The following is an 18,131-nucleotide window of genomic DNA, read 5'->3' as shown; positions in this document are numbered from 1 at the left end:
CAAATTTAATGTTCAAAAACATTTAAGATGGTATATTTAATTTATGTCAACATTTCTTTTCATCATATTCATCATTTTTCAAACAAATATCCTTTAAACAAATCTAAAATCCATATCCAGAACCATCAATAGTACCAGAAAAACACAAGCTGAAAACATGCACACAAACACATGAAAACACAAAAGTTGAGGTTTGAAAACATAAGGGGAAACACATAAAACACACAGCCCACGTGAAACACTCAAGATTAATGGTACTTCTTATGATGTAATATTATTGTTTTTTGAACCCGTGTATTATATATGATTTATCTAATGATAATAACAAATAAAGTTCGTTATTTTAATTGTGATTTTTAAAATAGTTATGAATTAATTTAATATAAACTTAATGGAAAAAACAAACTAGTTAACGAAAAGTACTAAAATGACATGATTTTGGAAACTCGGATGTTGATTTGCAAGAAAAAATTATAAAAATTAATAAAGTCGCGTTGTTGGTCAAACTTCAGCTATGAAAATGACATTATGTTATAAAATTCACACTATGTTATAACTTAATTGACAAAATAGTTTTGATACATGACTTATAGATAGCTAGAATGAATAAGATTGAGAGATTAGGAAATGTAGTCTTGACAGCTTCAACATTTTTCTTTTATTAGTACAGGTATAATAAGATTTAACTCTTCTTTTGTAATCGAATCATATCATATTTACATCCTATTTCTCGTATATATATTTTTCCAAATAGAAACTGCAAAGAAGATACAATATGTATGAATATATATATATATATATATGTGTAAATTTTACTAGGTCATGACTTCTACAAAATCGTAGTAAATAAGAAAACCAATTTTTACAATTTAAAGATAATAAGAAAACAAGGCAACACCGCATTAGAATCAAATACAAACAACTCACCGTTTTCCCCACTTACCGAGTCATACCCGACTCGTCCACTATAAACCGAGCCAAACAAATCCCGCTTCTGAACCCGACCCGCAATTACCCGACACACAAGCATAGCTTTCCTCCCTCTTCCACCGCCCGCACTCTCATGAGCCACCCCACTTCCCGAAAACATACATAACGCCGCCCCCTTCCCCAACTTAAACGCCCAACCAACCCCATCGTCGGTATCATAACCGTCCGTGGACCAGAGGCATTGAAACCTCAAGACCTCATTTCCATCCGCAACACACCTAGCATAGTCTTCCCCAAACCCATTATGACCCGACCCGGATCCGGATTTGACTAGCTCTCGATACTCCTCGAACCGGGTCACGGTCCGACCCGAATTCTGAACTTTGAATACCATCTCAACCCGACCCGAAAAGACTTTAGGAGACCAACTAGTGTGGAATATTATTTCAACCACATTACGTGACGGGTGGCCCACTGGCAGCTCGGTTAACGCATTACTGGTTTTGACCCGGGTAATATTATCGGGTTGTTTTCTTGACCCGGGGTTTCTATTAATATTATTATTATTTACCCTTGAAGGAAGCTCAGTTGGGTTTGTGGGTTTACGTTTTTTAGTCTCGACGACGTCGTTTAGGCTGTGAAAACTCTTGCGGCAGCTTGAAGATGATGGAAGAAGACGAAGGTGGTGTTGGGTTTCAACGACGTCGTTTACTGCTTTGTCTTTGCATTGTAATGACTTTAACCACCCTGCTGCCATCTCAGGCAACTTATATTATATATAATATACACACAATGTTATAATCTATATCATATGTATATGTGTATATGTATATATCTGTCTAGAAGTTTTATGGGTGGAGGAGGTTGGAATGGGAATGAAAGAATTGAATGGAAAAAGAGGAGCTCCATAATAAATTGAACTATGTGAAAAGACGAAAATGCCCTTGGGAAACATGAGGATTTACGTGGTCACGTGGGGAAGATATGGTGATATACAACCAAAGGGGGTGGGAATGAGAAAACAAAACTACAAATTTATGACATTAACTAGTAGTATCTGCTCGGCGCCGGGCAGATCGGTAAAACTCGAGCAGGAGTAAAACATAAGCGTTGTTGGTCTTGGGTGTTGAGGCGGTATGCCATCGCATATTTGATCGATTTTGGTTACGTGCGTTATGGTATTAGATCTAATGGGGTTTGTTGGTCGGTAAAAGTCTAGCGTTGTCAATCCCAGACGTTGAGACGGTGAGTCTACGCAAATTCAGGTGGTGTCCGTCACGTTTTTTACGTATCATATTTGAAACAAAAATAAATTTGGCATCGCTCGGTTTTCGTTATGTTCGATACGGTATCGGAACTAAAACAAAATGTAGTGAGCTTATGCAAATTCGGTTGGTTTCCGACATGTTCGTTATGGTACTTGAACTAAAACAAAAAAGAAAAAAAACAACAAAATTGTCATTTGATTGGTTTACGTTATGTTCGTTACGGTACTAGAACTAAAAAATTAACCCAAAAACAAAATTTTAATCGACTAAGGTACCGCCAAGTGGCCCAATGAGGGTCCTTGCGGCACCAAAGTTGACATTTATCATATATAATAATAATAATTAGTGGTTGGCCTCCCGATTCAATGGCACAGGTGTGATTGTTTTGGATTTTACGATTTTAGATTCGAAATCTGGCTTAAAAGGTATTAATTACACACTCTTAGGTTTCGTTTTTTTACAGTGTTAATGAATGAGCCAGGTCTGAAGAATCAATATCGGTATGGGCAGTTGAAATATGGTCTAAAGAAAGCATTAATGCATGCTTCTCATTCTGTGACACAAGTGTGATGTTAAGACTTAAAATATTAAGATTTCAGTTTGAAACTTGATTAAATGTGGGTTTTCAACGATGAATGGTGTTCTAGGGTAAGTCAAAAATCATGTAGCATAAAACATGTATAGACGGTTGAGATCCCGTATTAAAAAGGTTTGCTATATGGTATTCAAAATAAAAACAAAATAGGGCATTAATGAGTATTAAATTGCAGGATCCAAAACACCATCATCAATGGTGGTTGCACCATATTTCACGGTTGTGAAAGCGCAAAATATTGGATCATACCATAAATTATGCTCATTTAATCATTCTTTTGTTGACTTTTAAATCATTATACACAACTAAAGGTTTGATTTTTATTATTTTTTGTATATATTAAACCATGTTCAAATCGACACTTGATTGTGTGTGTCCTTTAGATTATTTTATCTAATGTTCAACAAGTTTGAATTAGAACAAAATGTGACATTATTTTGTATAATTAATGATGGCAGAAATGAAAAAAAGCATGCAGTTCACGTTAATTTTTATTTTATTTGTAAACTTGGTATTATTTTGACTAACGAACCAACCATTTTCCATTGCGTATAGATCCGGCTTAAAAATATAAATTACAAAAAATAAAGCAATCTAGAATATATAACAAGGTCTCATAATAGTACCCACACCTTATAATTTATATCTCATGGTAGATATTAAAAAGTAAAAAAGCAATTTATTGTAAATAAAAAGGAAATGGTTTAACGAAATATGATCAAATACATGTTATTCTTAAAATTAAAACAATGAGAATCAATTTGCTGTTATTATCAGGTTTATTTTTATAGGTGTTTGCTGTTATTTTTTTCGTATTTGCTAATTTTCGATTATGAGACATTAAAAGTATTTGCTGATTTATATTTTGTTGTTATCATTCGATTTTTTCTTTTACTGTTAAAGTATTTGTTGTTATTATTTTGTTCTTGATTTTGATTCTTTTGTTGTAATTTTAGATTTTTTTCTTTGTTATTATAAATAATTGTTTATGTAGATTGCTATTGTAGTTGGTATTGTTTCTTACGTTCTCATTTTTTTAAATTAGTGATTTCTACGTTCTCATGTTAATATTAAAATATACATGAATCTTCTCCATTGTTTAATTATATTAATAAGAGGAAAAATTAGGTTGGGAATTAATGTGGTAGTGTCTAACGAAAGTTTAATATAATTAAGTTTCTGCATGTGCTCTCTAAAAGAAATATTCTTGTAACATTGTCGTCAAAACATAAATGAAGACCAAGTTATAAGCAAAGACAAAGACCGATATCATGTTTTGTTGTTGAATCATTTCCATGAATGGTAACACAATTGTAACAATCCATTAATTAACAATAAATTCATAATATTTACAAATATTTTGTTAACTAATGAAATTAAGTATTACGCAAGGTAAGTGGCCTTCAAAAAAGTTAAAAGATAAGATACTCGTTAAAAGTTGGTAACACAAATCTTACATGATACAAAAGTTTATATGCACCTAATTCAAATTAATTAGTGGGATTATTGAAAGTTGATTACGTACCATATGTTTATATCATAATTAATAGATTACAAGTGTCGATTAATTAGAGTATGGTGAAGTTACTAAGTAGATAGCGACCAAAATATTAACAAGACGTGTAATATTTTATGTTAAGTAACTAACTTTGAATGGATGCTAAGGATCTTGAAATTATGTGCCTTGAAAACAAAGTAACAAGCAATATTCTAGGTAAGCAATTGTTTTCAAATAAAACCCCTTCCAAAGCAATTACGTTACATGATGATGTTGAGATAATTTCAACCCTAAAAACGAAAAGAATTTTGCTACAAATATTTATTTTCTTTGCACCAAACTGTTTGATTTGTAAAGTAATTAATAACTTCTATTTAAACAATTCAATAAGAGAGAGTTTATTAGATTTTCTAAAGATTACAATAAAGTGACATCTAAATGGGAAACAAGCTAAATGCAGCTCACTTTAGATAGTAAAACTGATTATAAGACCCTTCGTAGTCTGTAGTGCTCGGAACACCGCCTATCGGGGCGCTTTGGGTTGAAGTTTGGTGTTGAGTGTTGTGTGAGAAGCGCTGGATGGGGGGAGAAGGAATAATGTGATTGGTGGGTTTTTGTTTTTTTATTTTTTCTTGATAATTAATAATAATAAATTATATTAAGGTAATGATTGGCTATGGCTTCATTCACTACACTTTTTTTATCAAAACGCCTCTATTGTGACGTGATTTCACATGGCGTAAAACGTTTCTATAAGGGCTCCAACCACTACACAGTCTAACAAACTTAAAATAAGCTTATTTTTAATTAACTAAATATGATGGGTGTAAGAGAGTCTTGCATCTTTTATATTCATATTAATGAAATTTGAACTTGCTTGGAAAATGCTTATTTAAAAGGAATCTTGGCATTGGGGTTTGAGATAGAAGAATATTAGGGAATGGAAGCTGGCAAATTATTTTATGAGTTCTCCAGGCTAATATTTATTGCAAATTTAACCTCTTACTTTTGTATAATGTCAAGGAAGCCCTCATTGATACTACTTATTTTGAACTTGTATAGTTTTCTTTCTTTCTAATGACAAAAAGTATACAATTAGATATAAAAATTCACCATAGGGAAATTGCGCGAAACAGAAACCACAAGGTGAAATAAACATAACATAACGAAACACCAATCTCGAACAAGAGACTAAAAAGGGTAATCAGGGAGTAACACCATATATTAATCAACAAATTAACATAATGTAATTTTACGGATATAGAAACTGATTTTAATATTTTGACCGATGTTTTGAGTGAGATTTTAAGTGGCGAAAGGTTTTATTTATGTAAAATATATTTCAAATTCAAATATTTTGTTACTTAATTACTTGAACATTTATGGTGAAGGCCTGAAGGGTCAACATTTTGACATACAAGTTTGGTTACAGGAGACAACATTGAAGTTTGCAACTGATATCAATAGTCTTAATGAAGGCATTATTTTCAAGACCTAATTAAAACCCAGACATTTATTTAATCATCTAATCAATGTAACACAAAAACCAAAGTCCATATATCCCAATAAACTAGTCAATTATTGCAAGGATAATATTTTTCCCAACGTTTTCTTTAACTAACAATATAAGATTTATTAAATTTAAAGGGCTGAAGTAATCGATTTTACAACTTAGACACGTTAAAGACCCAAAGAAAACTAAGGATTTAAAATTTTTCCACAATCCTAGCGCGGGGCATTCGCTTTCTATTAAACGTGAGCTTGTTTCCATCTTTCTATAAACACCACAGGTATAATTGAATTGATCACATTCGCCTTTTTTTTGAAACACCTACAAATTTATGCATCTTCAACAATGAAACAGCTACAAATTTGTGCATCTTCAACAAGTGTTTAAAAACAAAAGTAAAAAAAGACAGAGATCTTGAACCACTGAGTAATATTTGGCCAAGTTGCTTGAGCCAAGCCAAAGTTGACAAGATGATTTGCGCACTCCAAAAGCTCGCTGCGGTATTTACATATATCGGTCGTGAACAAAAGAGATTCTTGGTTCATAAGTAAGTATACCGCCTCTTAAATCACTAACACGTTTTGGGCTGTATGCTAGTGGACAAGAGGAGAGCTATTAAACGTGCTTAGGTGGGAGTAGTAGCAGGATAGATGACCTTCTGGAAAGTCACTACAAGAAATACTGCCTTTTAGCGGCGATCTCAGGGGTCTTTAGCGGCGATAAATGTCGTCGCTACTTATCTGTTTTTTTTTTTTTTTTTGTAGTGAGTCTTCGCCTAGACAACTAAAAGAAAATAAATGAGCTCTTTATAGACAAAACAGACAATATTGGTGGTATGATGGATCAGATGTTACATTGTATTTATTAACAAGGTAAAGTAGAATTGAAGTCTAATGAATTAAACTTTTTTACTGTTTTAAATCAACAATTTTAAAAAAATTACTGTGGCACTCACTTTATGTTTATCACTAGACACTAGAACATGAATTCAAGACAAGTTGAAGATGTCAATAAAAGTGAAGATGCAAAGTGGGAGGTAATGATGTTGGTGGGAAGTGATAGGGGTGTAAAGTGACAATATAACAAAAGATAATGGATGCAAAGTGACAGAATCTAGCATGGGTTAGAAATTCAAAAACTACGTATGTTCGCGTGCTTCATTTCGACCCCCCATTATTCCACTTTTTATCTTTTTTGGCCCTTTACGTTGTTTTTCTTAAGTGTGTTCATAATCTTCAGACTAAGATTGTGCAAAAACATGACTTTTTAAAAAGAAATAATTTATAAATGGCTTTTGGGTAGGGAACAAGTTGGAGACAAAGTGCGTGTAAATTGCTTGCTCAAATACTATAATTTGACTCGTACAATATAAGTATAAAACCTTTGAATGTTACAATAACTAACTATATACGTGGTTAATTTCATTTTAGCAGTATAAAAAGAACCAATAGTTAGATGGTTAAGAAAAAGAGTATACAATAATTTGTGGGGATATGAGATTAACACGCTGGCCCCCAACAACGAGCGCATATGAGTGAGGTTAATCACATGTCATATAGACATATCATCACTGGGTGGTTTCCACTTCACATCAATGAGCCAACATGAGTAAGGTTAATTACGTGTCCCGAATAAAATCGAGTAGTGCCCCAAATAAAATCGAGTAGTGCTGAGGTTTGATCCTCATGCTTCCACAATCTCACACCTAATAATACCATATTCGAGGGATACTGGACCTACCATGCATTACGTCATGTCTTCTTATACTATATAATACATTTTGGAAAATATGGGAACTGTCAATCGACATTACATGTTGTCACAGTCATAAATTTTCTTTTTTTACATACATATCGAGTTTAATATCTTCGTAAGTTAAGACCCTAACAACATTTTATGTAATTATGTTAACATGTTAAAGTCTAAACATCATCATCTTATGTTAGATTGATACTATATAATACCAGTTGCTTGATCTTGTAAATTTACTGTCTGATTATAACAAGATAATGCTATCTTAGTAGCACAATAATGCTTAATGTATTACATATTTTACTGAACAAAATATGTCACACCCCAACCTACGGCGGAAATGCCGGGGCGCGAACTGATTGTCACAGCTCTCAAGGTTACTATCATGCACAATATAAGTTTCAATATCTATTTATAATTTCAAATAAAACAAATATTCATTACAATATCTCAAAAACAAATAAGACATCAAACAATTATAAAATCTTATTAATATTGTCTCAATTAATTTCTTCTAGCATAAATCCTTAGGTGATCTTCTAACTTCAATTACTTCACATCAAACGATAACCTGCATATGCGTTGAAAATAATATAGTTTGTCAACACAAGGTTGAGTGAGCAACACACCAGTTTAAATGTACATATAGTATAGTATAAAAATAAGTAGTGCAACAAGTCATGTGAGAATAACAAATTAACCAAACGAGCAAGTATAACTGAGATGTCGAGAAGCACAAAGCTATAACGACTGGCATATGATCATACTAGACTGAGATTATGTTGGACCTCTCCGAATGCGGAAGCATATAAAGCAAATAAGCACATAAACAAGTAAGGTATAAGTTGTTAACACATAAGACAAAGTTGCAGTTTTGTGTATAAGTATCTATGAAAAAGTACAATTTACGCATATGTCCCCAAAACAGTATGAAAACGAGTAAAAAGAGGGGAATGTGGTACTCACCTTAAAGACGAACGAGGATGATTAAGATAATGAGAATGAGGAAAAGAATCACACGCGAACGTTAAAGCCTATGAGAAATCGAGAGTAACGAATACGCTTAAGTAACGATTTAAGATTGATTACAACAACTCGATAATCATTAATAAGTAAATATTATAATAAAATAATATTATATAAGAATTTATAAAATAAAATGATTAGTTAACTTAATAAAACACATCTTGAAAAATATTACTTTTATTCTTATAAATATAAATATATATAGATACTTTATTTGATTTTTATATATAAATATTAGATTTTAAGTTTGTGTGTGTGTGTGTATATATATATATATATATGATGAGTATCATTACAGATCTGTTAAATTATTTAAGAACTTGAAGGAAACCTTGAAAACTAACATTTTTTATAAAATTCTTTGTATGTCAATTTTATTGAAGTGTAGTTTTATCATTTTTCTATATCTATATTTACAATTACAATTTTGAAAATTGTTTTTATACATATCTATGTTTTGTTTTACACCTATGTAAATTTGTTAGTACATAAATTTTACACATATGATAACTTGTGATTAATATATGTAATCAAAATTTTTTATATAAAATATGATAAAACTAATATTAAATAATGTTAATACATAAAACAAATAAAAAAATGTTTAGTTGTTTAGAGTTCCTAAGAGTTCTTAATTTTTTTAGAGTTCTTAAATGATATCAACCCCATATATATATATATATATATATATATATATATATATATATAATATCTGTATATACACGAACGAAAACGTGGGTTAAACGAGTATTATAAAGTCGGTTTTCATAAAAAAATGGTTTTATGTAGATATTATTATTAATAATATAATTACTTAATGATTTAAAGAATTAAATAAAAATATAACTAAAAACCCGGGGGTGCAGGGGGTCAAACCTGCGACCTCCCCCCCCCCCCCCCCCCGTACTCTCGTGTCCAACCTGCTGGTTAACCAGCATCTTGCATTCAAAATCGTTTCATATAGTTATAAAACAATAACAGAAACAACTAGGATTTGAACAAACCCTAGAAATCAAATTGATCAAATCCGTGTATAATTAATCAAAACAACTTAGGGCTTTTGATCTACATAGGCTCGCGATCAAAACCCCATCATCAATTACCTTTAAACGACGTTAGGGATAAGCTAACTGGTCAGAACAGGGGCGGCGTAAGAAGATGATGAACGAGTATAAAAACGACCAAAATAATCTAATTAAATAGAGGGGAAACGTCGGCTAGGGTTTAAAGAACGTATCTGTTAATTTAATTAGATATTACGAAGGATATCTTGTTGAACAAGTCCATACAGTTGTCGGCTTCGTAATTACGGAAGATCGAATTAAATTTGATTGTATTAACATAAATGTCGTGTCGGTATGGCAAAAATAAGTATCTATATCATTTGAGTGATTCAATTTCCAAGTTTTTGCGTCGAGAATTTAGGTTCAAGTCAATCAATTGTAACCGGGTTTAAGGAAATAGGGTACGGGTTAAGGATTTGGATCAGAATACGGGTCATGGATATCCAGTTTGTGTAATGGGTTATAACATAATTGCATATTAGACCTTGTAGTTTGGGTTTGGATACAAAAGGGATAAAACTATATATTTTGGGCTGAAAGTGTGAAATCAATAAAGATTAATTATAAACAATTTAATATAAATAAAATAATCAAACTAGTTCGATAAACGCAATATTTTTAATAAAAATAGCCCGAACATTGAACTGAATCGGATAAAAGTATAAGTTCGAAACCCGAGTTGTTACAAAAGAGAGAGTTATAATATAGGAAAACATTCAAAATAAGCATTTTACTAGATGCTTGTGACAACCTATTTTGACAAGCTATATACTCATAATAAAATGATTATTCCGATCCTCTCCCCAAATACCTTTCTCAATAATGTATTACAATCATAGAGTGTATGATATTTATGTTTCATTATAATGCTAACATTGTTTGACAAAATAACGAGGCTCAAACAACAATTTAAAATATTGAAAAGATACATATTATGATAATAAAGTGCAAGGTTGTCACCATTCTTCACAAATCATCATCTTTGGCTTGCTCCCTTTATATATGAAAGTAATATAACATTCGTATTACATAATACAATAGTCGCCTTAAAAGTGTTGATTCTCACAATTCTGAATTCTTATCGTATGTGATAGAATTGATGAATTAATTTAATTTTACCTGCCTTGCATTCTTCCCATTATCCCTTACATAATTGTATATACAATAATTGTGCCTTGTATTGAGACCATAAATATAGAAACAATATAATGCAATACTCACTAATTATATTTTGTGCTAATATACCCCCTAAGTCTAAGGTGAAAGATCATAGATGCTTAGACTGCTATGAAATTCTTCAAATAAGGCCCGAGGCAAACCATTTGTAAAAATATCAGCAAATTGATAATGAGACGGAACATGTAATTAAGACTCGAATATGGCCCCATTGAACGTGTTCTCGAACAAAATGGATATCAATCTCAATATGCTTGATGCGTTGATGTTGGAAAGGGTTACCCGAAGGTAGATAACACTAATATTATCCCAGTAGATGATGGAGGTCAGCCTAATTCAAGTAAAAGATTTCGAATCCAATATATCAGCCACAACATTTGCGACTTCATGATAATCGATTTCAGCATTCGAACGAGAGACGGTAGACTATTGTTTCGACGGCCAAGAAACGAGATTGTCTCCTAGATAAACACAATAACCGGACGTGGATCATCGGGTGTCAGGACAACCCGCCCAATCAACATCAATGTAGGATATTAAGGTACCTTTGGTCAAAGTACTTTAAATTAATGGAGAATCCTATTAAGTGCTTTCATTCGGTGCGACCGAATATAACAATCCTACCCGTATTGAAATACATCAAGATTTGTCTATAAATCTTGAATATATCTTTATGATTCATGCTAGTAGGTATATTAACGCTTCACCAAAAATACATTTAATATATATATATATCAGTGTATCAGGTGGTCAGGTTTTGTTAGCCGTTAAAAAAGAAAAAAAAGGAGATAGAAATACAAGGAAACTTAAATATTATACCCATTACCAAGGCTCAATTCATGCAATAGATAGCAATTATAACTTGTACTGGATATGTTTGTCTCATGTCAGCGTACGTTGATTGCTAAAATTCTTTGTGCTACGTCGTGGACTCCTGGACTGAATTTCTAATGAAAAACATGGGACATTTTTTATGGAACGGCTAAAACATGTGACATTTAACTAAAAAGATAATTAATCTTCATATTACATTCTTAATAGTTTTCATTTTCTACATTAGCTTGATTTATATATCTTCATTTAACATTTTCATTTTATGCGTTGCATACATAATCAAAATAAGGTGGATATATTCATGTAACATAGACAGACATATCACTTTATAAACATAGACAGACATATCACTTTATATAATTGTTATTAACATAGACAGACACATCACTTTATATCTTCATTAAAGTCTCGAGACTCTAGTGTTTGGATTATACAAAAAACATATTAATAACTTAAGTAAAACCAAGGGTGGACTAGCTACACTAGGAGAATGGGGGTAGCCGCCCTCCATAAAAAAAAATAGTGTTATTTATACGTAATAAATCCAATCGCGTCTCAAATGTTTTGGTCAAGTCCCTTGATCAGCTCTCACGAAAAGAAATCATCGGTCTATCAGTAAAACTTATATGTGTTGTAAGAACAATTAAATCTTCATATTGCATCCGAAAACTTATGTTCTATATTCATTGTTATCTTTTCTGTTATGCTAAGTAACAAAACTATAGCTCGCGGTCTCTCGTAATAGTCATTTATGACATTTATATAAGTGATTAAATAAAGTTAGCATTAGATATGAATTTTGTGTCCATCTTGATCGTTAAGGTGTATTTAACGTAAAAAAAAATTGTTATTAAAAGAAATATATGAATTTTGTTTGAAAATTAAATATGATTCGGTTTTATTATTAAAAAGTTATTTAAATTTACATTAGACATTTAAACATGCAACTTTAGTATCTTTATTTAAATTTCATGCAAATAAACACCCAGCGTTTCCAAAATCATGCTATTTTAATTTTTTTCGTAAAAAAATTTTGTTTTTTTCCATTAGGGATAAAATAGTTTGTTTTTTTCCTCTCATTTACTTAACCCTTTAGGTAATTAGGTTGGTGGTTGTTTTTCAGCATTGTAGAAAATATATGTTTTTATGTATGCATTTATATTGTTTAATGACATTATGAATTTATGATCTAGATTATTGTCTATACACATTAATTATTATCTTTTAAATACTATTACACGATAAATTAATTAAGTTTATATTTTCTATCATATGTAGTACACGTGGTGAAATATGAAAAATATACATTTCATAAGTTGTGAACTAAAAAATATATATACAATTCATAAGTTTTACTTTGTACATTAAATTAATTTACAAGTATTTCAATTGAAATAATGAATTTATTTATTTTTATCATTTGATAAATCCCGTGTAATACACGGGTTCAAAAGCTAGTGTAAGTATATACATGTTACATACACAATGTGAGTGATAATAATAGCTCCATGCAATCGTTCCAAGTCTTTTTATGAATATTAGTGAATGAAAAACTAGTCAAAGGAACTGTAGAAGAAGGTATCATGAAAAATTGTGAAGTATAATGATTTGGAGTACAAGTAAAAAAAAGTTGGAAGACCTTATTAATTTATCTTTTACTTTTCTTTAAAAAGTTGAAACGCATTTGTATTCACGTGGATTGTATCATAACCTATATGGGTTGGTTAAACAATGATGGGGTTTAAATTTAAACATTTTTATTAAAGGAAGAAATTATATTTTTTAACCACGGATATACTAGTAGAAGAAAATTGATTATATAGCAATATGCTAGAACCAAAATAAGTATCACTCACAAACACATGTTAGAAAGCCAAAATACACGTTAATAGTTGCTTTCTTCTTATTCTCAGTCCATAAGAAAGTGATTGATTTAATCTCCTCAACAATCTTATCGGGTGTGCGTTATTACCGGTAAAAACCTTTACATTGTATGACTTCAAAATACACCACATTAGTCGTACAAGAATCAAATGAATTTACTTCTTATTCTTTTATAAATGGATTGGTTTATGAGAGTTCGATAATATTGATTGAGACTCAAGTGTATGAGTCAACTAGTATTGTTTAATTAAAGTTAGAAGCTTATCATGTATTCAACCTAAATCGGCTTATGGCTTGTAATTTAATATGTTTTTTTTTATTAAATTTAACAACCTTGTGTGACTCTTTTTAAACTTTTTAAAATAATTCGTTAACAACGATCGACCTTAGATTATAAAAATATTGAATAACACTGTATCAAAATTTATAAGAGAGAGAGAAAGATAAAATAAGAGTTTATTCCAACAACCAAATATCAAACCTGAATAATAAAATTGTATGAAATAACATTGCATTTGATCAATACGAAGAAAGTTATATTGGAGTTGGGATCGTTTGGATTGAAGGGGTTGTTTGAGTTGAGTGATTTGTTTGTGTTCATAGTGTAGAACTATTATATTGTTTGTGGAGATGAGAAAGTGTTGAAAAATATATGGTTTGGTGCACGTCGTACATATCATAGGCAAATATTAAAAAACAAGCTTAATTTTTTTAGTCCTTGAGTAACTGCTACTTCACCACCTAGAACATTCACTTTTTTTCTTCTACAAGCATGACTAGGCTTAAGCCGCGCCATTCACTTAGATGCGACATAATGTGTGCGTGGTCATGAGGTGACATGACGAGAAGAGGCTCATGTTTACAGCTGTAACGTATGCCCTAAATCCTAAACCATGACAAGTGACACAATTTCTTACATAGGAACTTCCGATAACACTATAAAGTCAAATAATAACATCCACACAATATACTCAACGATTAAATGTGCACACAAGTGCTTGTGCATTTAAAAATATGTTCATAAAACACTCACATGATTATTAAAATAATCTTTTGTGTGTAACCTTCAAAAGTAACACTTAAAAACTCACCTAATGATCGATAACAGTGATTATATACTTTTATTGTATCTTCTTGACTTATGATACCATGTCAGTCGGTAGCATCCCTATAGAAGTCCCAACCAATTTACATTATGTAGTTGAAGCAAATTGTACAAAAGTTTCTAGTTAATTCTACGAATTGTCAATTGTTTTTACATATTGTGAAAGAGTTGAAGAATAAAAATAGATGGCGAGCGTTTGACTGAACTGAGCTGGTCATGTAGGAACAAGGTTCATGTCAACCAGTCTAAAAATGTGAAATGCCCTGAACCTAGAGTGTTTCAGGACTCAGAGGTTGGGTTTACACATGCAATATAGTTCTTAAACTTCAAATTCAAACATCGGCGGTTGTGCCCTATATAAAGTCTAGGCCGAGCATGGCGTTGCCATCGTGAAGGAAAGAGAGACGCCCGTGAGCCGCGGTTTTAGAAGCCTTACAATTGTCATGTCCCCCTTCGATTTAGGTAACTCGCAACTTAATATCAAGCCTATGAAGTTATCACTTGACCCAAGCCCATACTCCACCAATTGTAACTTTTGCAAAATTCATCCAATTTTCTCTGTCACAAAAACCATATATAGTAAAAAAATTATATATATACAACTATTTTATGGTATTTTCCATAATAAGCTAATCATATTATACATTTCCTAAGCTAGTTGTGCCATTTAATGATGAGCATGAATTGGTTCAGTTCGATTATGTGTTAAAACAAAACTTTAGTGTCGGTTTGGTATCAATAATCAAATAATAAAAAAAAAGGTTGTAATATTTCTGTATCAATTTTAACCTTGCTTAAAATTGCAACTATATACTATTTGGTTTACTAAGTAATGTTGAAAAAAAAAATATTGTTAATATTTCTATGGTAAAAAATTCCCCAACATTATAGTTTTTTTATATATTCTATAATTTTTATTTATATTTTTAGCTTTTCTATTTAGATGGAATTTATTACTAACACCTTACGACTTATGTTATGTATGCTTAAACCGAATTATTTGCAAGAACCCAACAAGTTTCAGCCCACAGAATAGCCCAGCCCTATATGCTCTCTGGACTCTGGTTCAGCACAATGACAAGAGCAAAAAAATTTGGATATTTGAAAAAGGCCTGAATAAAATCACCTAAAACTTTGAAATGTAGTAATTTATTTATTCTATATAAAAAGAAAATATAAATCAAATCCAAATGAAAAATGGTGTCACAAACATCGAATCATATCTTATTAAATCCAAGTCACAATTGTTTAACCAAAGAACAATACAAGAGTTCAAATAAACACAAAACTGAATCAAACGAACAACAGATTCAGACTTAAAACATCGATCTTGTCAAACATACGAATACCTTCAGAACCACAAAAGAGTTAGACAAGAACTATCAACATGAAGAAGCCCTAAATCAGATGTGATTATAAGAGATAAAACCTGTATTTAAGATTGATGATAGTTGTGGTGTACATTACTCTTGAAGACTTTGACATACTGGTCGAGATCGAAACAATGGTGATTGAGACGTTGACGATCAAGACAAGGATGAACAAGATGATAAAGCCAGACTCAATGATAACTCGTAAAATCTGTATATATGCTTCTATAAGCCCACAAATACTTTCCATAAGCCCACGAACACTACAAGCACATAACTCTCTCACTTGCTTCCAAGCCCATAACTCACCAAATAAGCCTATACGCAAAACACAAAAAAAAACATATAAACACAAATCATATTTTTAACAAATGGACATCTTGAAAACTAAATTTTCCAAGTTGAAATCCATGTGAGAAAAATCCAAATTAGTTTCCCGATATTCAGTCAAACGAGAGAAAAAAAATCTTGACAATCTAAGGAAGTTTTCACTCAAGAAAAGAAAAAACCAATATGTAAATTTATTGTCAAAAAACAAACTATATTGGTTGGTATGAAACCAAACAAAGTAAGTCCACTGTGAACAGTAGTGGAAACGGGAAATTTTCTCACGGGGTCGGAGGAGGTCATTGTCAAAATTTCATTGAGGTTGATCCGATAACATATGCATACTTCTAAAAAAGGTTTACAGGCTAGACTGAACACTACACAATAAGTGGAGCTCCACCCCTGACGGTGAATTTAAGGATCATAATCCATGTGTAATTGTGTATTTGAAAGTGAGGATAAGTATTCATGTGCACTTGAGCCTGTCACTAGCCGTATATCATTGACCATGATGCTCCCATAAGGGCCGGCTTTGTGTGTGTGTGTGGCGGGGGTGGCTGCTGACCATCCCTGTCCTGAACACGTCCATGCTAGGCTCAATTTTTTAAATATTTTTTCTAAAAAATATGTATTCTTAATTTTTAAACCATATTACTCAAAATCCAATTTTTATTAAAAAAATACAATAAAATTGTACAACGTGAATTATAACCAACAAGCCAATTTAAAATTTTAATTGTTTAAGCTCTATAAAAAATATTTTTTTTATTAAATGCTCAGTTTTTATGGTTTTCAACCGAAAAGTTTTTAGCGATTTTCAAGGACGGCTCTGAGTCCCATTGATGTGATTTTGATTTTAGTCTACCTTTTTCTAGTTCTAGATCATTGACCCTAATGCATCTTCAATGGGTTAATTAAACAGTGTATGCAATTGTATAGCAATGAAAATTTTTTGGGTACATTATATTTCTGATAACGGGACACATGAACTTTTGGTATCATGAATATTAATCAACCGAGTTCTTGATATCTTTTAGGTTAAAAGTAACTACTGTCTTGATCATGATCATGTGCTTCTTCGTGTCGATTGGCTGCAATCTTAAGTCGATATAGTGTAAATGATTTTCTTGATGATCTTTATTGTTATGTATAATGCAATTCATGTTCCTTAGACAATGACTTAACATTTTGAGACACAACTTTATGAAATTGAAATGTGAAGTGACATGTGGGGTGGGAGACATGCATGCTAATTAAATCTATGCTTTTAGTTTTAAGCTTCACATTACAATTTCATGTTAACTAGTATTGTTGGGATCGATATTAAGTGGTAGCGCGTGTTGTTTTGCTGGAAACAAGTTAGATGGATGGCCCCGAATCAAGAATCGCAACTAATGAAAACCTGCCAAAGTATATTAAACAATTAAATCATCCTGTGGCCTTTAGCTTGTAAGTATCTTCCATAATTTTATTTTAATGGTCCCCAGATATTGACTATCTCACTATTGATGCAATCATATAAGTTGTGTCTTGATAATTCACTATTGTTTTTCTTTACAACTTATTTGGTGTATTTATAGGGCTTTAGGACTATCCAACTATGAGAAACAATATAAAGAATGAATATGAGTTGGTCAGTGTGTAAGTTCATATCAAACATTGACAAAATAGCAAGCATATATCATATACTAGTTGTATAGTTTCCTTTCCATATTTCATATAATTCTAGAGAAGCAAAGTTAATATATCTTATATCATTCGGTGAACATTGAAAAGTTATGAATCGTATGTG

General features: G+C 31.5%; 1 protein-coding gene across 1 annotated transcript; it reads right to left on the bottom strand.

The window, feature by feature from the left end:
* Nucleotides 1-850: 850 nt before the first annotated feature.
* LOC143563565 (uncharacterized) lies at nucleotides 851-1,687 on the bottom strand. The gene has a single exon (XM_077051075.1). It carries the CDS (start codon nucleotides 1,685-1,687, stop codon nucleotides 863-865), a length of 825 nt encoding a protein of 274 aa, XP_076907190.1. The 3' UTR covers nucleotides 851-862.
* Between the last annotated feature and the right edge of the window lie 16,444 nt (nucleotides 1,688-18,131).

Source organism: Bidens hawaiensis, unplaced genomic scaffold, assembly GCF_021521415.1.
Source record: "Bidens hawaiensis isolate Kalapana, Puna unplaced genomic scaffold, B.hawaiensis_p1.1 tig00021498_1, whole genome shotgun sequence".
NCBI lineage: Eukaryota > Viridiplantae > Streptophyta > Magnoliopsida > Asterales > Asteraceae > Bidens > Bidens hawaiensis.
Note: the sequence above shows the minus strand (reverse complement) of the source record. Positions and strands in the feature narration are given on the sequence as shown.